The sequence below is a fragment of the Gymnoscopelus microlampas genome, assembly GCF_963454915.1.
Source record: "Gymnoscopelus microlampas genome assembly, chromosome: 15".
NCBI classification, from domain to species: domain Eukaryota; kingdom Metazoa; phylum Chordata; class Actinopteri; order Myctophiformes; family Myctophidae; genus Gymnoscopelus; species Gymnoscopelus microlampas.
This window is the reverse complement of record NC_139952.1, coordinates 19,815,808-19,841,925: the sequence shown is the minus strand read 5'-3', so window position 1 is coordinate 19,841,925 and position 26,118 is coordinate 19,815,808. Positions and strand designations below refer to the sequence as shown.

The 26,118-nt window shown below is 42.1% G+C and overlaps 2 protein-coding genes across 2 annotated transcripts in view; both read right to left on the bottom strand.

Annotated features, from left to right (window-relative positions):
* The window catches only part of casd1 (CAS1 domain containing 1), a 272,242-nt gene that overhangs the window by 64,088 nt on the left and 182,036 nt on the right, over positions 1–26,118 (bottom strand). The window lies entirely within an intron of this gene.
* dync1i1a (dynein cytoplasmic 1 intermediate chain 1a) overlaps positions 1–26,118 on the bottom strand; it is a 103,602-nt gene that overhangs the window by 28,302 nt on the left and 49,182 nt on the right. Inside the window, exons 12-16 of the mRNA XM_084080183.1 lie at positions 16,570–16,716; positions 13,975–14,088; positions 12,828–12,961; positions 11,653–11,797; positions 585–725 (exon numbers count right to left, since the gene is read on the bottom strand). Coding sequence (XP_083936309.1) covers positions 585–725; positions 11,653–11,797; positions 12,828–12,961; positions 13,975–14,088; positions 16,570–16,716 — 681 coding nt within the window. The remainder of the gene's footprint in view (positions 1–584; positions 726–11,652; positions 11,798–12,827; positions 12,962–13,974; positions 14,089–16,569; positions 16,717–26,118) is intronic.

Here is a 26,118-nt window from a genome sequence, read left to right as displayed (position 1 = left end):
CGATTGGTGGGACGGCTGGGTGGGAGCCGGGGTTAAGAGATGTCACCCCCACTTGATTTAGAGCACGGGCTGTGGGAAACGCCCACGCGGATGCACTACTGACTGTTTGTGTGTGTGTGGTGTGTGTGTGTGTAGTGTGTGTGTGTGTGTGTGTGTGTGTGTGTGTGTGTGTGTGTGTGTGTGTGTGTGTGTGTGTGTGTGTGTGTGTGTGTGTGTGTGTGTGTGTGTGTGTGTGTGTGTGTGTGGAGGGATGGGAGTGGAGGATAGGGGACGGGGGCTTTGAGGGAGGGAGGGAATGTTCGGATGTTTGGTTGTGCGGTTCGGGCTGAACAGCACGCCCTGAGGACACCACACACACACACACACACGAATGCACGCACGCACACATACTGTACAAGCACGCACACAATCTCATGCACATATGCACGCACACACACGCACGCACTCACTCACTCACTCACTTACTGTACTCACTCACTCACTCACACACTTGCATCTTACTCACTAAATGACACACCTTCATCCACACACATACTAACAGGCGTTCTACCCGATGTCTGACCAAGCTACGCATATACACCTACCTCAGTGTCATTGTTTAGGTTCCAGAGGTCCAGGCGCCCCATGCCGTCCACGGCAGCAAAGAGTGCGGGGTGCACCGGGGACCACATGACATCGTAGACATAGTCTGCGTTGTCCTCAAAGGAGTACAGAGGCTTGTTTTGCTGAAAGGCAAACAAACACAGAGAGAGAGAAAGAGAGAGAGACAGATGGGAAACTTGAGTGGACAAGAAGATAAACTAGGAAAGTCCATTGATGGCATACATACACAGTAAATCCTGAGAGCTTATTATTATTATGTCCCCCTGCTCACCTACGATCAAATCCTATGAGCGGAGGTGCAGAAAGACGTCCTTCTGCCTCCACTGTCTCTCTCTGTCAGCTTTCTATTTCTATCTGAATAAAGACATTTCTTCAAAAAGGCAGGATGGGGGCTGGACTGCCCACTCTCTATTTTAAAACAATAAAGAGACTCAGTGTGTTTGTATTATGAGGCCGAGGGGTATTATGAGGCCGAAGGGGGAGGGAGGCAGAGGGAGGGAGAGAACAAGAGACCAAGGTAGAGAGAAACAAACGCTGCGCAAGTATACAGTACGGCACCGCAGAGATAGACTGACGGGAGAGAGAGAGAGAGAGAGAGAGAGAGAGAGAGAGAGAGAGAGAGAGAGAGAGAGAGAGAGAGAGCAAAAGAGAGAGCAAGAGAGAGAGAGAGAGAGAGAGAGAGAGAGAGAGAGAGGGAGGAAAGGAGTGAGGGAGTGTGTTGGTTTCAGACAGAGTGGCGCTGCCTCAGCCCTGGGGCCCGTCTGGGCTGAGAGCCTAATTAAAAAGCCTCGCGCGTTCACACAGCGCCATAAAATCACTGCGAGAGATGAAAGAGAGACACAGCCCCTCCACAAGGTGTACTGTAACCTCAACACAACAGCTGTCTGAGAGAGAGAGAGAGAGAGAGAGAGAGAGAGAGAGAGAGAGATGGAGGAATAGGAGGGACAACAACGAGAGGAGGGGACTGAAATGTGTGTGTGTGTGTGTGTGTGTGTGTGTGTGTGTGTGTGTGTGTGTGTGTGTGTGTGTGTGTGTGTGTGTGTGTGTGTGTGTGTGTGTGTGTGTGTGTGTGTGTGTGTGTGTGAGCGAGCGCGCGTGCATGTGTGCGCGCACGCGCGTGTGTGTGTGTGTGTGCGTGTTTGAGGAAGAAGGACAATCCTCCAGTCCCAGGCTGTCGTTAGGATTCCAAAGGCTTACTAACTGCATTCCTGACAGGTAGAGCAGGGGTGTGGGACGATAGGAGACAGGTAGGCTGGGACAGCGAGGGAGGAATGCAGTCTGTCTCCAACCTCCACCTCCACCTCTCTCTCTCTCTCTCTCTCTTATTTTTTTTTTAAAGATCACTGATCCTCCCTTGCTTCCAGTCAACAGTCTGTAAAGACAAGACGACTCAAGACTAAAGTCTTTCGTCTAGACTCACAAATGTATATGCATGCACATGTGCACACCTGTGTGCATGTGCAGCACGCACGCAATGAAGCACACATTCTTGATTGCATGGATGTCCATACACAAATACGCACAAAGGTGTGCATACACACACATAAGGAACACAGTTGTCTCACACACATACACACAAAAGTGCACACTCGCACTCTAACAGATGCAGAGCACACTGTACATTTCTGTAAGTTAATTTAACTGTAAATGAACTCTTATTGGACCATGCTAATATAATGCATGAAATCTCTGTCCGTCTGTGTGTACTGTACTGCCGTGCTCAGCATGGAGTCCGGTTGTCCAGAACCGCCAATCCGACCGATATGCCCATTTATAGGCATGAAGAAGATCCAGTTGTTCAACACTGGATAATGGTAATGGCATCATAGACTGGGCTGGACTATATATGGCCATAAAAGGGACACAGACAGACAGACAGCCAGACAGACAGACAGACAGACAGAGTACAACGGGTATAACCGGGTTGGGCATGCATTTCCAACTTGCATCGTTCCTGACTTGCATCGTACCCGAGTTGGCCACCGGTCTAGTTTGGTTAAATTTGTACACTTTGTACACTCTAGGTTTGGTGATGTTTTATATTGTCTGAATCAACTTTATATACGTTCGTTTATGTGCTACAAGAGTGACTTAGAGAGCTGTTTCACCATATAATGTAAGTCAATGAGGAGCATATTTAGAATTATCCATTTCTAATCAATGGAGCAATTGTTTTTGATTTCTTGTCCACCTTTGGAGTTACATCATGGCAAGGTAACTACACAATCCAAAACTCTACCAAAGTGGTCTTGCCCTTTAACAGCCTTAAAAGTGAACACGTCATCAGTCAAATTGGATAAATCAACAGCTCTTTGCGTCTTTTCCTAAGTGTTTCAAATGTATCCAACTACTATTTTACAGCAGTATCTTCAATAATCTACCAGTCTCTAAACTGGAGTGATTTTGGTAAATAATCTACAGCAAACAAGTCTTAAAAGTAATCTGAAAATTAAGTTTAATCCTTGTTGGCGCCACACGAGGCGACTCCTAATCTCCATCTTCCATGTCCTATGAAGCCAGAGAGCTTCCAGCAGGTTACGACTGGAGTTCTATTGCTTAATTTATACTCCACCGTATGATGCGACGCATTGTGAGCTTGTAGATCTGCTATTTGTACAATTGTACAATGAAGTATGAATCAGGCTTATCAGTGACACAAATGAAGATGATATGATATCCTTGTGCGTAGGTTGGTTTATTAATAGAAATGTCTTCCAGTGAAATGATCTATCGCTACATGTACCTGGCCCTTTGAAACAGTGTGCATACTGTATAGAAGATAACCCCTATCCCCTAAATTCTACCTCAATACAATGAATACAATTCAATGCTGTTTTATTTCATAGAACCAATTGGATCCGAAAAGAACCATGAGGGATCATTAGAGGATGCCATATACAGTAAAATGGCTCCATATGAAACATTTCTAGTGACCATACTGTGTGAATTCATTAAATGAATTATAGAGCCCTTTTTCAGAGCCATACACAGTATTAAGAGTGTGGCTGCACAGTCTAGTCTACAAATCTCATGCTAGTTTTCAAACTTGACATCAGATTTAGCAACGGAACAGTGGACGAGAAGCTGAGAAGTTGACTATAAATTGAAAAGTGTTATAGAACACCACACGGTGCCATAACGTCACGCCAGGACAGGAACGCCATCGTGGAAAGATGAGATCAGAGGGCTAGAAGCTTGCTTTGTCGATCAAATCAGTACAGAGAGACCCTCGTCTTAACATCATCAGCTCTCATCATCACCAATCAACCCAACTGTGAATCGACAGAGGTCTTTAATGGAGTACGTTTCTATGAGAGGGGGAAAAAATCAAGGACCTGCAGCTCCATCCAATCACTCAGTAGACAACATTTTTGGGGTCAAGAGAGCGAGACGGTTCAAGTTATGCACAATCATAACCCCATTCCAGGCTGGCGCGACATCCTCAGACTCTGGCCCGACTCTAAATGTTTTCACAAACCACAATATTTGCACTGCTGGGTGTAAAAACATAAGAGAGCGTTCGCACCCTGGCCTTTATTGAACTGTGGGGGAAAGAAATAGAAGGTGTGTGTGTGTGTGTGTGTGTGTGTGTGTGTGTGTGTGTGTGTGTGTGTGTGTGTGTGTGTGTGTGTGTGTGTGTGTGTGTGTGTGTGTGTGTGTGTGTGTGTGTGTGTGTGTGTGTGTGTGTGTGTGTGTGTGTGTGTGTGTGCGTGTGTGTGTGTGTGTGTGTGTTTCTTGTCTGGTCTTTGTGAGAACCTTTAGTGGGCCCTCATCTTCCAAGGGCTCTTTTAGGGTTAGGGGTGTTAAGGTACTCAGCACATGTACTCTGTAGTGATGGTTAAGGTTAGGCAATTAATGTAGTTCCTTGCATGTGTTGCACATCTTTGTGTGTGTGTGTGTGTGTGTGTGTGTGTGTGTGTGTGTGTGTGTGTGTGTGTGTGTGTGTGTGTGTGTGTGTGTGTGTGTGTGTGTGTGTGTGTGTGTGTGTGTGTGTGTGTGTGTGTGTGTGTGTGTGTGTGTGTGTGCGTGCGGGGGTGACTGAGATGGCAGTGATTGGCGGGTTGCAGGTCAACCTCAGGGGATTTTTAGGTAAGCAAAGAGAGGCTGGTGAGGTGTACGTGGTGCATGTGTGATGTTTCTGTGCACAGACACACACACACACACACACTCACACACGTGCATTCGTGCACACACACACACACACACACACACACACACGCACACACACGTGGGACAGGCAGACAGGCAAACATTCCTGTGGTACTGCTCAAAGGAAAGGGAATTCCCAAATCCCGAAAAAATAACAGACCCTACTGATGAAAATCCAAGAAATGTTTTAGTATCTGTCACGAGACACTACGCACATGACTTACAGTGGTTGTACCTTCAGAGTGTCCGGGGTGGCACCCCTCTGGTGCCTCTCTGGTACCACCTACTTTTGCGGTACCGCTTTTTTCTCTGTGGTGCCACTAGATGGCGGTAGAGAGCAACTAATGCCCAGACACAGGCATGTTGTGTCTATTTGAGACAGGGCTGCTTCCAGTCAACAGAGGCTGCAATTGAAGCTGAACTTGTTGAGAAGTGAAACAAATAATTGTATGGGTTATATTATCAAGAAGTATTTTGGTAAATTGCACTCAGTGGGCTTTGAAAGTAGCAATTATTTCTTTAAACACAACTGTGTTTCATGGTGGAAGAAGTGCACAGACATTTTACTTAAGTAAAAGTAGCAATACCACAATATAAAAATACTCTATTTTATATTTACTTATTTTTAAATATACTTACCAAAAGCTAATGTTCTACAATGTTTGAAAGTAGCCGATCTAGCTTGTAGATCGGCTATTTTCCAATGGCTGTGGTATAACACAGGGCTAAAGTGGTTAATATGTATGTTTTATTATATAACAATTTATATCTGCAGAGTAACTAAAGTTTTCAAATAATTGTAGTAGTGGAGTAAAAGTACACTATTTGCCTTTGCAGGCGTTGTGGAGTAGTAAGTGAAAGTGCACTAATACTCCAGTACAGTAAAAAGAAAACACTTCATCATTTTCCCCAAGATTCTATGGAACCCAAGCGGGATTCGTACCCCGTCCTCTCACCTTTCAGACACATCTGACTAACCGCTATGCTATCAGTTGAGTTGACAAAATGGCTGTATGTGATGACAAGACACTGCACACAGAATGGGGCATCTAACTTCCAGCTGAACCAGTGCTATGTTACTTGAGTAAAAGTACAAAGGTATTGGCATCAAAATATACTTAAAGTACCAAAAGCTAATGTTCTACAATGTTTGAAAGTAGCCGATCTAGCTTGTAGATCGGCTATTTTCCAATGGCTGTGGTATAACACAGGGCTAAAGTGGTTAATATGTATGTTTTATTATATAACAATTTATATCTGCAGAGTAACTAAAGTTTTCAAATAATTGTAGTAGTGGAGTAAAAGTACACTATTTGCCTTTGCAGGCGTTGTGGAGTAGTAAGTGAAAGTGCACTAATACTCCAGTACAGTAAAAAGAAAACACTTCATCATTTTCCCCAAGATTCTATGGAACCCAAGCGGGATTCGTACCCCGTCCTCTCACCTTTCAGACACATCTGACTAACCGCTATGCTATCAGTTGAGTTGACAAAATGGCTGTATGTGATGAGAAGACACTGCACACAGAATGGGGCATCTAACTTCCAGCTGAACTAAAAAACAACAACAACATCAATGACCAAAAAAAATGAAGATTAACCATCCAATTCATACTTGATCATTTTTCCCCTTTGTTTTAATGTTGTTCGAGCAAACAGATGTTTAAAATCATCTTCTTCTGTTGGCCTCTTCCTGTGAGTTCAAATTAAATAACTTCTGTAACTGTTTTGGCAACCTTTGTTGCCTGCTTTGTACACGACTAATAATGTTCGTAGCTCAATTAAATCCATTATTTTCAACAAACCTGATAAAATAAAAAGTCTGTTAGTATGTGCTCTGAAATCCTCTTTGTAAATAATTCTTAAAGCTCTTTTTTGTAATCTAACCAAAGGACTGGTGTTACTCTCATTCCAGACATTTGAGGTAAGGGGGGAGGGGATCTTGTAGTGAATTGATCTAATGTGGCAAGCCAAAACAGGTTATGCTAATGCACAGGCTGTCTGATCTCACAAGAAAATGGGCTTCACAGTGAAACACATCACAGCAAATGAATACAGTACAGTATTGTCCTGCTTTAAGACATTTTATTCAAGAGGCACTGCATAAAAAAGTGTCATACAATACACAAGTAAGTACAGTGGCATAAAAAAACATCATACTGTATTAATTGCAGTCAGTCAATGTCACCTTGCAAAACGCAATGAATGGAATGAGAGTAACACCAGTCCTTTGGTTAGATTACAAAAAAGAGCTTTAAGAATTATTTACAAAGAGGATTTCAGAGCACATACTAACAGACTTTTTATTTTATCAGGTTTGTTGAAAATAATGGATTTAATTGAGCTACGAACATTATTAGTCGTGTACAAAGCAGGCAACAAAGGTTGCCAAAACAGTTACAGAAGTTATTTAATTTGAACTCACAGGAAGAGGCCAACAGAAGAAGATGATTTTAAACATCTGTTTGCTCGAACAACATTAAAACAAAGGGGAAAAATGATCAAGTATGAATTGGATGGTTAATCTTCATTTTTTTTGGTCATTGATGTTGTTGTTGTTTTTTAGTTCAGCTGGAAGTTAGATGCCCCATTCTGTGTGCAGTGTCTTCTCATCACATACAGCCATTTTGTCAACTCAACTGATAGCATAGCGGTTAGTCAGATGTGTCTGAAAGGTGAGAGGACGGGGTACGAATCCCGCTTGGGTTCCATAGAATCTTGGGGAAAATGATGAAGTGTTTTCTTTTTACTGTACTGGAGTATTAGTGCACTTTCACTTACTACTCCACAACGCCTGCAAAGGCAAATAGTGTACTTTTACTCCACTACTACAATTATTTGAAAACTTTAGTTACTCTGCAGATATAAATTGTTATATAATAAAACATACATATTAACCACTTTAGCCCTGTGTTATACCACAGCCATTGGAAAATAGCCGATCTACAAGCTAGATCGGCTACTTTCAAACATTGTAGAACATTAGCTTTTGGTACTTTAAGTATATTTTGATGCCAATACCTTTGTACTTTTACTCAAGTAACATAGCACTGGTTCAGCTGGAAGTTAGATGCCCCATTCTGTGTGCAGTGTCTTGTCATCACATACAGCCATTTTGTCAACTCAACTGATAGCATAGCGGTTAGTCAGATGTGTCTGAAAGGTGAGAGGACGGGGTACGTATCCCGCTTGGGTTCCATAGAATCTTGGGGAAAATGATGAAGTGTTTTCTTTTTACTGTACTGGAGTATTAGTGCACTTTCACTTACTACTCCACAACGCCTGCAAAGGCAAATAGTGTACTTTTACTCCACTACTACAATTATTTGAAAACTTTAGTTACTCTGCAGATATAAATTGTTATATAATAAAACATACATATTAACCACTTTAGCCCTGTGTTATACCACAGCCATTGGAAAATAGCCGATCTACAAGCTAGATCGGCTACTTTCAAACATTGTAGAACATTAGCTTTTGGTAAGTATATTTAAAAATAAGTAAATATAAAATAGAGTATTTTTATATTGTGGTATTGCTACTTTTACTTAAGTAAAATGTCTGTGCACTTCTTCCACCATGAAACACAGTTGTGTTTAAAGAAATAATTGCTACTTTCAATTCATCCTAAGGACTCATTCCCTTATTTTCTATGTTTACAAAAAATAAAAATAACATTAACTTTAAATGCATTCACCCTTCCCCTGTTGCTAATACTGTACTGTAGAGCTCATGAACTCACATGTGCCACATGGTGGCCGTTCAGCCACACTACACTTTAAAAAAAGGTGTCAAATGCGGCACCACCAAGTAGTAGTGGCACCTCTGTGGCACCACAGAGGCACTCAGATGGTATTACTGCCATTCTCAAGTGCTAACCACTGTATGGACCGGGTTGCATGCAAATTATGACTTCAAATTCATCATAGTTCCTTTACTGTCTGCCTACAAACTGTAACCGTATCTCGAAGAATGTCCAAGAAATTATGCAACATGCATTATGCATAATCTCCCCAACACCGAATATTTTCTTCTTTGATTCGGCCTGTGTTTGCAGTTTGACGCCTCGCTTGCGCTGATCGCTCCGTCCTACAAGGTTAGCATCACTTAGCGCAATGCTTTGTTCTTCTCAAACTGCCTTTTAACTCTCCCTTTCTCTTCCTCCCTCCCACACCCTAGTCTCTCCTTTGCATCCCTCCCTCCCTGACTCCCTTCCTTCTTTCCTTTCCAGACCCTCTTTCAGTGAATCCTGGCCAACAGAACATCTGACTGGACACAGAATCGTAAACATGCGACCGCTGTGGAGCCATACTCATCCCTCACACTGTCCAACTCAGCGGTCGGCTTTCTTAACCACTTAAGCCCTATTTCATACTCTCGTCGCATTGCGACATGCTGTGATCTTGTAGATCTGCAATTTTTCCTTTTTTGTAATATATATATACAGCATACTTTCTTTTTCTTTTACTCCTGTAACGACCTGCCCAAAACAGGGACGGCAGGTTTAATGTGGTTAAGGCTGTCAGTCCTCCTTCTGCCGAGTCTCATATTCAGCTAAACAGCATTCTGAATCACGTTCCAACCACTGACAGATTGGAAATGTCACCAAACATTTTGTGTGATCATGCAAGAGGGCCAATGGACACGCTCTGCTGACTGTGGGCCTGAAAATGCTGAAGAAAGAAGGCCAAAAGATAAGATTTGATGAACGGAACTTTGATGATTCTACAGTATATAATGAGTGATGGATGACACAAGGCAAAGATAGGAATAAAAACAAACAAATATTGATTGATGATCACACAATAGAGCAAGACACTCAACTGTGGGCCTACAGTTTTACTAATCTGCTGGAAAAGTAAATAAATAAGTAAATAAAAGTAAAATATAGCTTCATGTATCAAACTTTACAACAGTACAGCTGACATATCCCACACTACAAAGCCTTAACCACACCAGCTGAGAGCACAGCCTTACTGAGACTTAATGTGGCCTCCATGACCAGGCATATTGGAGCTTGTGTGAGACAACACAGTTGTAAAAAAAAGAAGAAAAAAAAAAAAACAGAAAAAAAAAAAAGGTTTTTAAGTTGTTTGCAAACAAAAGTACACCCAAGTACTGGAATATGTGAACATAACTTCAGACATTTCGCAGGCACGAGGAGCATAAACAACCATGTTTTTTGATAGAAACATCTGCAGAGTTTTGCATACATTTTGTCATTGAAACCACACAACAACAGGCCTTTAAAGTCGAGGCCACATACTCTATTCTTTCAACAGATAAAGTGACTGTGTCACAGAAAAATTCCCCCAAATGGAACCGGTAACATTAGCTCAGGCCAGCGAATAAATGCCAAGAAAGGATGGGGCTGTTAACACAAGTCAAACAAGCACTTAAAATAAAGTGTGTTTTTGACTCGGGGAGCAAAATGAAACGCAGAGTTAAGCTGTTAAAGGGATATTTCTCTTTCAAAAAAACTTTTGGTCATTTTATCATCTACTCAGGCATTTGTGAGCCCCCCAGACAGTTTTTAAGTTGCTCGATTCAGTATTTATACATTTGATATTCATTTTATCAGACTTGCCCCCTTCCTATACAAACCCATTGTAACTTCAAACTCCATTTTAACCATGTTAGTTTCGTCCTTGGTTCTGGTGACTCACCCTGCCCTCCTAATGCGTGAGGGGGCCGTGTTTTTCTGATTATTTTTTTCATTTATTTTATTTAATTTTTTTATTGTATTTAATTTTTTCAATTTTCAAAAACAAATATTTAAAATAAATGAAAAAAGTAATTGAAAAAATACGGCCCCCTTGCGTATTAGGGGGGCAGGGTGAGTCACCAGAACCAAGCACGGGTGTTTTTGATGAATCTAACATGGTTAAAATGGAGTTTGAAGTTACAATGGGTTTGTATAGGAAGGGGGCGTGTCTGATAAAATGAATATCAAATGTCTAAATACTGAATCGAGCAACTTAAAAACTGTCTGGGGGGCTCACAAAGGCCTGAGTAGACGATAAAATGACCAAAAGTTTTTTGAAAGTGAAATATCCCTTTAAGTCTTTTAACAGACAGGCACTTGTCTGGCAGCTTGGTGTCCTTGACTGCTCAGTACTGTGACAGCAGGTCCACTCTTATTTCCCTCTACACCAAATCTCTTCGCCAACAATGGCCTATATGATATAACCTCAAAACGCCAGAATAGGGACGCTATAATTACTTTTTTGCTATCACCCAGCAGATGGCTGCCCAGATGGCTCAGATGAGCGCACGCAGGAGGAGCTGTTAGAGGTTAAGTGTCTTGCTCAGGTACACTTCGACATGTAGACTGGGCGAGCCGAGGGTCAAACTGGTGAGCTTCCGACTCCCAGATGGCCTCTCCCTGTCCAGGAAATGTTCCAATGGATCCAATGTGGTTATTATTTAGTCCCAAGCTCTTGTTAATACTTTCCATTGGTTCAATATAAAACCCACAGTCAGACTTATCCACCAAAATAGAAAATAGCAAAAAATAGCTCACAATGTGTCGCTTTGCGACGCTATTTTTGCTACTTTTGTTTGACAAGTAGGGCATTCATAGACCAAATTACATTGAAATGTGGTGATACAAGGTTTCTGATAAGGCAACACCTGTTGCCTTTATACTATTACTACACTACTCACACACACACACACACACAGTAATAGCAAGTCTTATTTCAAACCACACACACACACACCCACCCACCCACGCACACCCACACACACACACACACACACACACACACACACACACACACACACACACACACACACACACACACACACACACACACACACACACACACACACACACACACACACACACACACACACACACACACACACACACACACACACAGTATCCTCTACTGCCTACCTTGGTGCTCCAGAGTTTGACTGTCCAGTCAAAGGACGAGGTGATGAAGAGATGGGAGAAGTCGACAGTGCCCACAGCGTTGTGGCAGCTGATGCCCGTCACTGGCCCCTGGTGACCCTCAAACATCTCACAGATACCTGCCTTACTGAGGAGGGACACCACAAGCTACATTATTGTTTTTCTTCCAGGTGATTTTCAGAATAATTTACTGTCTACTTAACAAAATACAGTAATTGAATGACTAATACATACACATTTGTTTCATTTAATGTGTATAAAACATTTTGAATAAAAAAATAAATCTAGACAAAAGCATACAAAAGGACTTTCCTCAACAGGTGTGAGTTATTAAGTGCTTTGGAAGGTAGCTATCCTCAGCTAGTTTGACAGGGTGTTTTAGCACTCAGACAGCAGCGTTTGGGTCACTTTCAGTTATTGTCTCCATCAGGCAGGCATGGCCGAGACTATGATTCCGGCCCTGTCCGTCCGTCCATGTGTGTCTGTGTATCCGTCCATCTGTGTACAGCTAATCTCGGGCACCATTGGCCCAGAGCAGAACCTCTGCCCCAAATGTTAACATCTGCCTGTTATAGCGCCACCAGGAGGCTGATTTTTACAAAACTATTTTTTTAATATTACATCACGCGAATCGGAACACATTATCTCTATAGTCATGTGATCAAGACGGATCTGTCCGATTTTTCATATTCCATCCTGATTGGCTAAGATTGACTCCTGACGGAGACCTGTGCTCCAAGGAGTAAATGTTTCTAGTTTTGATTTATGTAGCACTATTAAAGAAAAGGAAAGCAGATTCAAGGTCAATTATATTTTTATTATAGCCTTGTTTATCTAGCAGGATGAGAAGATTTATGATTCAGAAAAGCCTGAGAAAGGCAATGAGAGCCAGAGTCACCAATCACGGAGACACTCTCACAGTATATTATGTGCTTATACAGTAAAATCGTCAGTTATTTATCAGTATTTATTTATCCATTTTTAGAGTGTACATATGTAACCGTATGTAAACTCTCAGACTTAAATTAAAGGAAAACTGAGGATTTTCAACCTAAGTCGCATTGTTCTGATCAGATCAATAATTGGAAAATGTTGACGTTGTGAAACAATGATGTCATTGAGCATGAGTGTGTGTGTGTGTGTGTGTCTCCACCTACCTGCCATGTCTGGAGGCTGTGTACACGGTACCCTCCTCACTCCCCACTACATAATTGTTCACGTCTCCAGTGGGGAAGGCCATGCCTGTCACTGCTACTGGTTTGGATTTGTTGTACACCAATTCCATGCTCTCCTACACACACACACACACACACACACACACACACACACACACACACACACACACACACACACACACACACACACACACACACACACACACACACACACACACACACACACACACACACACACACGCATACACAAAAAACACACATACACAGGCATGCATGTGCAAACAAACAGAAACATTGAAAAACTGGAGGAGCACACACAAAGCTTTACAGATGCATTAAATTGGCACTAATATCTCACCACCCTGACACAGCGCATTCACATCATCACTGGCAGCTTGTTTGTAAACGATTTATACATTTTTAGAAAGAAATAGACCATGTAGTTGCTAAATCTTGATTTCACACCTACAACTGCTACTTTCAAACTTTGTTTCACTACTTTCATAGAGTTGTCTGTTTCTGTGGTGTTGAGTGTTTATGTCTGCTAGTCCACGCCTACTTCAGAGCACAGCGCGCTTCAGTTTGGCTTCCGCTCTGTCTCGCCACACAGCACTATTTTGCTGGCTCCATCTTCTGCCGCGGTGGGAAAAGTGGTGGTCGCTCCTCTCCATATTCAATGCATTGAACCTTGCCACTTTCTCAGAACACTGCAGTGAAATACTGTACAGCTGCTGGTGTGAATTTGGATGATTGGATTTGGAAGATTGGTGTACTGCATATTGTTGCTGTCAGGCAGAAACCGTGTATCTCCATATTTAAACTTTTTTTCTCCATAAATGAATGCCCTACTTCATCATAGCCTACTGTACAAGAGTGTCACACAAGTAGTGAAAATAGCAGATTTACAATACAACGCATTGTGATTTTGTAGATCTACTATTTTCACTTTTATATAATTGTTTAATAGTAATAAAAAAGGAACGGTTTTGGACATACAAGGTTTCCACCTGTCTGATTCATTTCTAATTAACGAAACTAATGAGTTAAAAGTACCTGGTGTAGTTCTACATCGGGAATCAATACCTGGATGCACTATACAGTAGAATCCTCAGTTTTAATTTAATTTTACCTGTGGTTGGGAGAGCATGTCCAGACTCCAGGAGCACATCCTGCCATCCGTGGACACCGTGATCAGATTGTTTGCGTTCTGGGTTCCTACGACATTCACACAGTACACCGGGTGCTACACACACACACACACAGACACGCACGCACACGCACACACACACACACACACACACACACACACACACACACACACACACACACACACACACACACACACACACACACAGTAGTTATTCTGTCTGATCAGTTACAATAAATCAACTTCAGGGTATAATGACATTCAGTTTGATAGAAATGAGTCATTTCCCATCATTACTTCCATCTTTGTACCATTTGACTTGTGTCAAAAAGTCATCTGACAACATGACTAAAAAATTCAACCAACAGTTACGCCAAGCTTGTAGTAACTGTATGCAGTCATCTATAGAGCCCGACTGATGCCAGATTTTTGGGTCCAACGCAATCCCTATTTTTGGAGAGTCCACCGATTACTGATGCTTTGACCGATATTTTGTCAATAGCAACAATTTTAAGAATGCTTTATTTTTTTACTTTGGTTTGATTTAAGTCTCTATTTGAGAACATTGAATTCATAAGCATAACATGAATAGAAAAATAATAAACAATAACCTTTTGAAAAAAAATAAAAATAAAATAAAGACATAAACTGAACTTTATTTTATTTAACCACTTATGCCCTATTTAAAAAAAAATACATAAATAGCTACAAGCTAACAGCGCGTCATGTTGCGACTCATTGTGAGCTTGTAGATCTATTTTTAAATAAATAAACCTTTGACATTTTTCGCCTATAATGCCCAAAATAGGGACGACAGGTTGAAAGTGGTTACGGTTGAATAATTGCCAATACCGATGTTGTCAAAAAAGTAAAATAATGGCTCATATATCGGCAAGACTGACATATCGGTCAGGCTCTAGTAATTTGGACAAATGCCGGCGTGGCCTGCGCTGGACCCTTCAAACGGGCCTACGGGACATGGGCTGCTGTGCAAATCCACAGGAGTGTGTGAAACCATTATGTCATTACTGGGCTGTAATTGATTTGTGTACCGGGACCCCACAAAGGCTCCATTCAGCTCGCTAGCTGCGAGCTGGCTGGATTGCGCGGCTGGCTGGCCGTCTGATTGGCTGACTGCATGGGCCAGAGAGGAGACTAGAGAAAACCTCTCATTACTGGAGGCCACCGCCACTTTAAACCTACAGCATGGATGGCATGTAGTGTGTGTGTGTGTGTGTGTGTGTGTGTGTGTGTGTGTGTGTGTGTAAAAGAGGGAGTGTGTGACCGGAATGTGGTGTGTATGTACGTACAGTATGTGGAGGGAGTGCATACGTGTGCACTTGAAGAGCTATGTTGATACCTCCCACCACCACCACTACACACACACACACACACACACACACACACACACACACACACACACACACACACACACACACACACACACACACACACACACACACACACACTCACTCCAAGTTCTAAAGATTTTGCTATATTGGCCAGTAATTTGTTGAGGGTCAGCGAGTTCACTGGAGCAATTGAACTCACAGTTGAGTCGCCCCTGAAGTTATGTCTAGAATTTGACTTGCTCCGGTCAAGTTGTGCGTGCATGTGCATGTGTATGTGTATAGTGTAGTGTGTGTGTGTGTGTGTGCGTGTGTGTGTGTGTGTGTGTGTGTGTGTGGCGTATATGAGAACCATCAGGCCTTTGGTCTTCCAGTTTCATGGATATATATGGTACATGTCTCTGTTTGCATGGCTCCCATGCAATTATCACATGAACGCTAAATTGCTATCTTACGGTATATGTTAAGCTTACATGCATATGCCTTATATAGAAATATAATGCGCACATCTCTAAGGGGCAACAAACAAATATACAAATTACTTTTAAATTACATGTATTGTATGGGTCCTGTATGAACTTGGGTCTTACCATGCTAGGACAAAAGGGAACAGAGTGCATGAAACTGAGTTCAACCCTCTCAATGGTCTCCATGGGAAAGTGACAATTATCTATTTTTCTTGTCATTCCCATTCAGCTTATTCAATATATTTTCTGTTTCTGTTTTGCTATGTTTCTTTGTTCCCATTTAGGCTTGTTTCCTGCAACTAGGGAAGCACCACAGAATCATATTAAATAAAATCTATTCACAGTATGCACTACTGAATCAATTGAAATAAAATCATACTGAACTTGAAAACATCAAATCTCAGGGTGAAAAGGAAAATTAGTCCTTTGGAATCTGTATAAAATAACATGCAATACAAAAACAATCTCTGTGTTGTATTGGACATACAGTAATATGTTGTCTCAGAGCCTTATTATGCCTGATTTTAGATTTTGTCGTACGATCATGTCATATGACAATAACAATAATGACAATAATAATGTTAAGTAAACTCTAAGCGTTGAGGCATTTGAGGCACTTTTGTTTTTCAATGAAATATAAATGAGGCTTTATAGGGTGTTCTATTGTTACTTATGTTGAGGTGTTGAACAGCTTTGCATGGACTTGCAGAGCTTCAGGGTATGTTGTTGTTGTTATTATGACTTTTATGGCCCAGTCTTACTGTGTGTGCAGCAGCAGACAGTGGGGTCCTCTGGACGGGGGTCCTGCGGTGACTGCGGTTGTCCCACAGGACGATCTGTCCCGAGTACGTCCCGCCCACCACCAGGTTGGGATGGAACCTGGCAAAGCCCACGGACACCACAGGAGACTGAGGAAAGACAGAGAAATGACAGAGAGAGAGAGAGAGAGAGAGAGAGAGAGACAGAGACAGAGACAGAGTGGAGAGGGACAAAGAAATAGAAGTCACCCCATGGGAGAAAAGTGAGAAAAGTAAGTGAGAGATTACACAAGGGAAAATAGGTATGGTAAAGTTTCAGCTAAATCCTGAGTGTTCATTTAACCCATTAAGACCGGGAACGCATCTGTGTGTCATTTTTAGATTTCTTTGACTATTAAAACATAGGAGATACAAGCTCGTAGCGTGACACCGAGTGCCACGCTACGAGCTTGTAGATCTGCAATTTTTTGAAAAATCTTTTGAGCAAATATTTGAATATACATTCTTTAAAGCGAACATTTGTGAAATATGTTGTTCCAGGGACCTCCAGAAACAAAGATTTGAGTCAAAAAAGTTCCCTAATATATACATAAATATATACATTATATTTGCACAATATTCAAGATTTTTCAAAAATAACAGATCTACAAGCTTGTAGTGCGGCACTCGGTGCCGCGCTATGAGCTTGTATATCTGCTATTTTTGAATAGCCAAAGTATGGATAAAGTGGTAATACAGATGCGTTCCCGGTTCTCGAGTTAAAATTAATACATAATAAGGATTGAGATAAAGCTTGACAGAAAGTCAAGAGGACTGAGAACAGACACGGAAAGGTAAGGATGTTTCTCCTGGAGAAGACGTAACGCCAGGCATTGAGAGAGGAGCATTTTACCACCCAAATAAAAAGAAGAGAGATACAGTAGAATACACTAGAATGGAATATACCAAAGAAAACCCCCCATCTGTGCCTCATATTTGCATGAGTGTTTCTGATGCAGATTGTGAAACAGATACGAGGAGTGATTGTAAATGCTAGACGGAGCATGAGAGAGAGAGAGAGAGAGGGGGAGAGAAAGAGATGGAGAGAGAGGGAGGGAGAGAGGAAGAGAGTAAGGGAGAAAGAGAGGGAGAGAGATGTTTCAGTGATCAAGGCATCGTGATGGGTGGCGGAGGTGGAAGAGAGATAGATGGAGGGAGAGATGATGAGTTTGGCTATGATGAGGGTCCGCCTAGTATGGTGGGGGGGCTGATGCTGGGGTGGGGGGGGGGGCTGACAAAGAGGGGAATTGTAGTTCTTTTCACCACCACCCGGTTCACATTACAGCATCAAAACCCCAGCAGCCACTGGAGCGCTCAGTGTAGCCCCCGTCATGACAAGCGCACCCTTGAACCCCCCCCCACCCCCCGGCCCCCACCAGCTACCCCGACCCCATGTTTATTGAGTTTTGGTTCCTCTTCGGTGCTCGTCCCGTACGGCCCGGATGGTGCGTAGGTGCACACAGTGGCTATAGCCTCCCCTGACCCAAAGCCACCGTGATGAAGTCCCTGATATGAAGACCACTATGAAAATTGTCCAAGAGCTTGAGAGTCATGGAGAACACTGAAATATCCATACCTCCAGTGCGTCCGTCCGTCCGTTCGTCTGTCCATTCATTCATTCATCTGTCCATCCAGCTATCCATCCATCCGTCCGTCCGTCCGTCCGTCCCTCCCTCCCTCTGTCTGTCCAGCCATCCGTCACATTGTAAACAGCAGATTTACTCATAATTTGTCTTGTGACCTCACCGGAGGCACAGTGGGGAATAATAAAAGCCATAGCACCTGTCCTTGTTTAAATTCACAGGAAGACCCTACTTAATCTGAGGCAATCTGTATGTCTTTATGAATAGAATGTTTGTTTTCTTTTCTCGCTTTCGCTCTCCCTCTCTCTCTTGCTCTCCTCTTCTCCCACACCACACCATGTGCTCAACAGCCAAAGGGGGGGGGGGGGTACTGGAAAACAAACCAGAGTGAAGGAAAAGACCACGTGCTTTTCTCTCTCTCTCTCTCTCTTTCGTTTCTTCTGTGGAGTCATGGCTTCCAGAGCAGCGGCGTGGAGGAGTCGCCTCAGAAGCGAGGACTCAAAATAAACCCGACTTCAGTAAGGAAAACAAAAGTCCCTCGTCTGCCGTCAAAGAGGAACTCTCTGGGTTTATTTAGACGGCTGGAAACAGACGGATCTGGGTTTGAGTTTGAAACACATTAGCACACACTGTTTGATGGTCCAACCACGAATATGTGGATTTGTGTGGCTTACGGCAAGTCGTAAGGCCCAAGTAGCTGGAATTCAGTATGGAATAAACACTATGGGTTTAAGGTAAAATACAGTGAAAGTACCGTACAGGGTCACCTACGATTTGACCACATAATGTCTAATGTCCAACCATGTCAGATGAATCTAGAGATCCTTTATACAGTACCTATTTCGGACTCTACAGTAACCTCAACCCTTAAAGAGGCACTGCCAAGATTTTGGTACTTTGGATTTTTGCACCAAGGGCGCCTTTCATATACTGTACCTTTCATGTAGACAATATTTTCTGCATGTTGAAGTTAACTATTAGTAATTCACTTCCCCCATTCCAGATGATAATTGCCGTTTCAGTATACTAAACCTGACCACACCTGAAACGTACTGCTCAGTGTTTTGTACTGGAACATGTCAAATATGTCCTTGTCCCCACAGTTCTAGTTTAACTTGAATGCAGCCACTTTATCTGCCAATTTAAATACAGTAGGCCAGCGATCTCCCCTGGATAGCCACCTGACCTCAGTGTACTGTATAAGAAAAAGCACTTGAAACCTGCGTCCATGCTCAGACAGACATCAGTTAAGGCTGTGTGCTTTGATGCGGTTGATGATTTTTATGTACAGTAATTCAATACGCTGTTCAGGTGACATTTTTCGTCTAGCCAGCATTTCTCTATGGATGACATAATCATAATTTCCCGTACCATTAATTCATCACATGCACCTCCGGCTGAGTGAAGACTTGGAAATTATTATGAATCTCACTTTCTAGCTGCTATCTTTGGTCATTGTACCTGTCATATTGTAATTATATGAGTGACACGCACAGAGGGGAATGAGGGGAAATGTGAAAATTGCATGGCATGTCAGAGAATTACATCTCTCTACATGTCTATTGCCTGAATATTGAAAGGTGCAAATGTTGTAGTATTCTGTAACGAGTTTGTTAAAGGGGCACTTTGAACCCAAATGCCGTCTTTATGAAGTTGAGGACATATAACATGATTATGCAGTGTTTCTTGTGTGTTTCTGTGTTTTGCTGTATTTTTAATTGGAACTCTCCCTTTCGCATGCAAACCGGACTATACTACTACACACCATATTTCATGTAGTTCCAATCAAGAGGGAACATTTTGCAAGTCTACTGGTCTTAGATACGTATTTTATTCCTGAACATGCTGATCAAATAATGTGGCTGATTTTCATTTCATTGGTGAAAAATCGGCTAAACAATGAACATACAAAATACCATTATTACATTTAAATTACCATTATATATAACAATATATAACATATATAACAAGGTTATATATACTGTAACAATACATGCTGGCGGTAATAGGCCTGTGGTACTACATCTTTAACTATTGTTAGGACTGTATAAGATAGGTAAGGAGAGCTAAGGAAAACACAACAAGGTGTCCTGACAGTAAAGTGTTAGGACATGAACCACATACAGTGGCATCATGCCCATTGACACTGAGAGGGCACGTACTCCCACCCCCGTAAATTGGGCCACCTCAGAATTCTGGGTTGCATAACGGCCCTGCGCATGGCTACAAAATTCCCTCATTGGTTCAATTCCCGAACCGGCCAGACCATTTTCTGTATGTGTTATACCCCTACTCTCTCTTTCCACATTAGAAATACCCCAAAGAATAACTTAGGAAACACAACACAACGTGAACATGAACATGCATTTACAGTATTCTGAGATAATTTTATATCTAATATTTTTACTTTCTGTAGTTTCCCTCCATATTCTCCCTCCCTGTCTCTCATTTAACCTGTTTCCCCCTGACTGGGGGTGATTGTAACCATAAGGTCTCTCCATAAAAAAACAGTTTATGTTTGTTCTGATTTGAGTTTGATGTTAAATTGGAACAACGTGGCATAGAGCGGCATCCCTCTAATATCTATCAGGTACACTATGATTAATATTTGTATCTTCAAATTCCACACAGAGATCTCCATGTGTTCTTTCCAATAAAGTCAAGGACATCCCTGCACTGAATATTTGCAGACGCACACATGCAGCCTGCAATACAAAGTCCAGAAACACCAGCACATGTAAACACACAAATCCATATGCGTGCACGCGTGCACACACACAAACAAACAAAATACATCTGTTTTCCCTCTCTTTCCCTTCCTTTCTTGAGCTACTTATCACTGAAAATAAATGTACATGTCCCACATGAGTAAAGACAGGCACAAGCCAGAATCAAAAAAGAGCCCACTTCTATTCCCTCCATATGTTAGCTTAACTGCTAAGCCCTATCAGTGTCCTCATCTTAAGATGAAAACTCCTTTGACTAAACACAGAATACATTCTTTTAAAAAAAGAAAGGAAAAGTAGTTTAGAGACCATCATTACGCGCATATACTGTCAGGCTCACTGAAAGAGCTACCGAAAATGTGCCCGCCCTCAGCCTGTGACAGAGCGCTTTGAGGAGCCTGCCAACGGGCCTTTCGGACTTGGCATAAAAGCCGCTCCGCCAAATGTCTCTAATCATATGTCACATCAACACATATGGCTTTGAGTTATATGCTATTTGAGTGTACTGCATGTCATTAGCCACTGAAATAAGATCAATTTGTCCCGTGAGGGAGTTTATGACTTAAGCCCAGGGGGAATTGGTTGACATTATGGAGCTGGCTCCCCAGCAGGACGTCATGTTGGATGAAATTAATGATTGGGTTGAGTCTTGATCGTTTCATTTCATGTGTTGAATTGAGTGTGTATGCAACACAAGCTGAGCACATCCTGGTACAGCTCTGTATTTACACAGAGGTGGATGCTGGGTGATTCTATTTTAGCTGTAGACTTTCTAGCCTTTCTTTTAAATCTGTATGCATGTCCATGTTTCCCATGGTGGCAACTTTGCATTAGCTAAATCTGCGAGCTGAATTCATTCTAAAATGCTTCAACATGACTAGCATAACATTGTTCCAGGTAAGTATTTGATATCTAATGTTTTTTATTAGTGACTAGAATACTTTCCAAGATTAAAGTAGGAGTTCTGGTGCAACTTCAACCACCAGTGAGAAGCATGAAAAAAAAAGATGAGAGAGAAAAATGTCAGCAACACTTGGAGAATTGTAGAAAAACAACTCTATTTAGAAACTGGTGCATTTTGGCTTGGATGACCCCGATGAAGGCCATAGGCCAAAATGTGTCCGTTTATAAATAAAGGAAGGTGTGTTTTTTTTTATATCTACAATACTGCCAGTGTTCCTGAAATGATTGTCCTCTAGAATACTTTCCAAGACAGAGAAAGGAAATATTTGTTGAAATAGTCATTCGCTCAATGCTCTCCAGTGTACTTAGTCTTTAGTTGTACTTTAGTGCCAGATCTAAAGTGCCAGATCGGTCTGAACCTCAAACGAATCTTTGAACTTGCCAACACACTATCATTTCAGTTCCAAACGTTACATATCTGATGCGTCTGGTTCTCATCTTGTGAGCAGCATGGGTCGGACACCTGCTTGGCTGTCTCATTCAAGGCAGAGAGATGTAGAGGATGAGAGGATGTAGAGAATGACAGCTCAGGGGGAACAACACAGCAGAAAGAGTCACTGTTCTACAACGAGCTTCTGAAACGACATGTGGACGTGTCATATAGGTGGAGATGGTCATAATACAGTAGAACTAAAGGTAAAAAAAAGAAAAGAAAGAAACGGTGGGTTTAATTTCGGTCCTGAGGCGAGGATTTGTGTTTGTGTGTGTGCGTGTGCGTGTGCGTGTGCGTGTGCGTGTGCGTGTGCGTGTGCGTGTGCGTGTGAAAGAGAGGGGAGAGGGGGGAGGGGGAGTGTGTACAATGTATAAATATGTGGCTATACTACAGTATATTTTGTTCATTTGTATGTTGGAACACCTCATTGCATGTATGTGTGATATATTGATAGAGAAAAAGAGTGAGAAAGAATTAGATAGAGACAAAGAGGGAGAGAGAGAGAGAGAGAGAGAGAGAGAGAGAGAGAGAGAGAGAAAGAAAGAGAGAGAGAGAGAAATAAAGAGACACATGCAGACAGTATCACCTATACCATCATATCCTTCAGAAGCTCAAAAGGCTAAGTGCCTGTGGCAGCAGCTATTATACTAATAATGGGAAGTGTTGTGTGGAGGGATAACACACACATGCTAGGCAGTGATGAAAGATGGCACCAAGTAAGGGATTAGAGAGGAGAAAAAGAACAATACAGAGAGAAAGAGGGATAGAGGGAGAGAGGGAGAGAGGGAGAGAGAGAGAGAGAGAGAGACACACAGACAGACAGACAGACAGACAGACAGACAGACAGACAGACAGACAGACAGACAGAGAGAGAAAGAGGGAGGGAGGGAGGGAGGGAGAGACAGACAGACAGACAGACAGACAGACAGACAGACAGACAGACAGACAGACAGACAGACAGACAGACAGACAGACAGACAGACAGACAGAGAGAGAGAGAGAGAGAGAGAGAGAGAGAGAGAGAGAAAGAGGGAGGGAGAGAGAGAGAAAGGAACACTCCTGTCTCTGTTGCCTTCTTCTCCGTCCCCTGGGTTCCTCCTAAAGTTGGGTTTGGGAAGACAGAGAGGCAGGGAGAGTGGAGCGTGGGGGGGGGGGGGGGGGGTGGAGGTGGTGGTAGTGGTGGTGGTGGTGTGACAGGGCATGACAGACAGTATACCCCCCCCCCCAAGCGGATCCCATGCTCGTCTCCCTCCCCGCTCACCGCACTCATCTGTTTTCCACTAGGCCTTATCAGGACCAGATGGGTCAAACCGTCCTCCCTTGGCATCCCTGCCTCTCATCCCTCCTTCGCCCCCGGCCTCACTCGTTTATGACACCCCGCGGATTTTGTCACTCCGCGGTCTCTGGCGCAGAGAGAGAAATACCAAACAGAGCCTCCATTTCACCACGCGAGGAGAGGCGAAGGGCTTGGTGGAGAGAAAGAATGAGCAGGAGGCTTGGCAGACGCATGCAGACCTTCCTCTCATTCACTTCACTCCTTCCTTCTCATTGTCTTGCTCCCTTCACTGACACCCACTATTACTGGCAGTGACCTTACAGCCTGTGACGTGTTCTGAAGACTATTCTATTTTATTTGTTTGTATCTAGTGAAATCTGGAGAAAACTTTTTATTTAAAACAGAGTTTGTCTGTCTATCTGCATGTATGTATGTATGTATGTATGTATGTATGTATGTATGTATGTATGTATGTATGTATGTATGTATGTATGTATGTATGTATGTATGTATGTACGTACAGTATGTATGTATGTATGTATGTACGTACAGTATGTATGTACTGTACAGCATGTATGGCCTTCACCTATGGCCACTAAAAGGTTGGTGTGACTTTTTCTTGAAGAAATGAAAGACATTTTTAATGGAAACATTAGGAGAATGTCTTAGTCACACCAACACTGTTCCTTGAAGCACTTTTCTTCTCATATGTGAAGTATTTATAAAGTTTGCTATTTCCATTTGAACAAAGGACTGTCATCACACATGCATATAAGCATCCAGCCTGTATAGTGTGTGCGTCATTTACATTTCTGTCCCCACCTCACCTCCTTTTCTGCTGCTCCATAAATAGCCTCTCAGAAAATGCGACTGAACCTGTTCAAAACATGTTAAACATGTTGGTATTTCTCATATCACAATCAATTTCTGTCACTTTCTAAGCATTTTTGTTTTTTTAGGTAATAGGAAGAATTTCTCGGTTGAAAACAACCGGTTCCCAGCCAAGGAATGCATTATGGGCAGGACAAAGTAACTACAGTTTAGCTGGTTTGTGAGAAGCAAGCATGGAAGCAAGTGCAGCAGGAGTGACAGCGGTAACACAACAGAGCAAACCCTGTTAAGGAATGCCAACACCTGTAGGCTTATTTTAACGAGTTGTGGATGTTGGGGGAAATAATGAAAACATAGAAATGTACTTCATAATTTAAAAGGATCCCTGGGTAATACTGTAAGCCAAATATGCCTTAAAGGGATTGTAGGGAACATTAAGCCTAAATTTAAAAAATATGTATATATATATTTTTTGCATTTTCTCCCCTCTATCAGCCACTATATAATGATGCTGGGGTGTTTTCCTTCATTGAAACACAGTCCTCTGTCTGAAATCCGTATTTTCCCTTCTGTTTATGTTCATGTTGTTTATGTCCGGGTCGTAAATTAACGCACGCATGTGCGTGTCCGTGCGCGTCCGTGCCCGTATCAACTTTTTACTTTCGGTTTTAAAACGCTCTCAAACTTCTTTTTTGAGGCACATAATTTACTTTTAAAAAATCGTTTGGATAGAATTTAGTTGTTTAGCTTCATATATGTGGTCAATTTATCATGAAAGAGCCTATTTAAAAATATAAATTCAGAGAACCGTAGGGTCGGGCATTTCCGCGAATTGTATCCGCATAAGGCAACCTATTTTGGGCATGACTCATTTAAAAAGTCCCCCCTGCGTCACCCCCTGGTGGTCGGGGAAAAGAACTGCTGGAGGGGCGGTGTTTGACAACAGTTTTTTTCTTTGATTATGTCTGAACTCCCTACAATGCCTTTAATACATTATAATTGTCCTCTAAAACTAAAATGTAAAATTAAAAACACCGTCATTATTTTATTTATTTTAGAAATAGTTCATCTTTCACTCAATGGGGCAATGGCCGTCGCAAGTTGATGATATCATTTGTCCATGTGTGGTCCAGCCCTATGGACTGTATGGAATGCATGTGAAAATAAAACCCAACTTAATAATTCCTAAGGTTAATGTGAGCATCAAAGCAATATTTTAAATATGGTTTTCTTGCACATGCATTCCATAAATTCAATAGGGCTGGACCACACATGACAAATGACTTGCGACGGGCATTGCCCCTCTCGAGTAAAAGATTAACTGTTTCTAAAAAATATATATATTTAAGGTGTTTTAAAAAATCTATTTGTATACATGTATTGTATATGTATTAATGAATATTTGGCTTATTGGCCAGGGATCCTTTTAATGAACCACTTGAGCCCCCAGCATTCCTATTCTAGGGATAACATTTGCAGAAAATAGCAGATCTACAAGCTCGCAACGCGTCATAGTGCGCGTTGTGAGCTTTTAGATCTTCTATTTTCGGAGAGATTTTGGTGTAGAGTGAAAAAAGGTCTTACCAAGTACAGTTGCAACTCAGGTCCGTTTTACTAAGTATAGATGGTTTAAGTGGTTAACTTAATAAACTGCTGCGGATTAAAAAACATCTCTAATAACCCCTCCTTTTCTCTTGAACA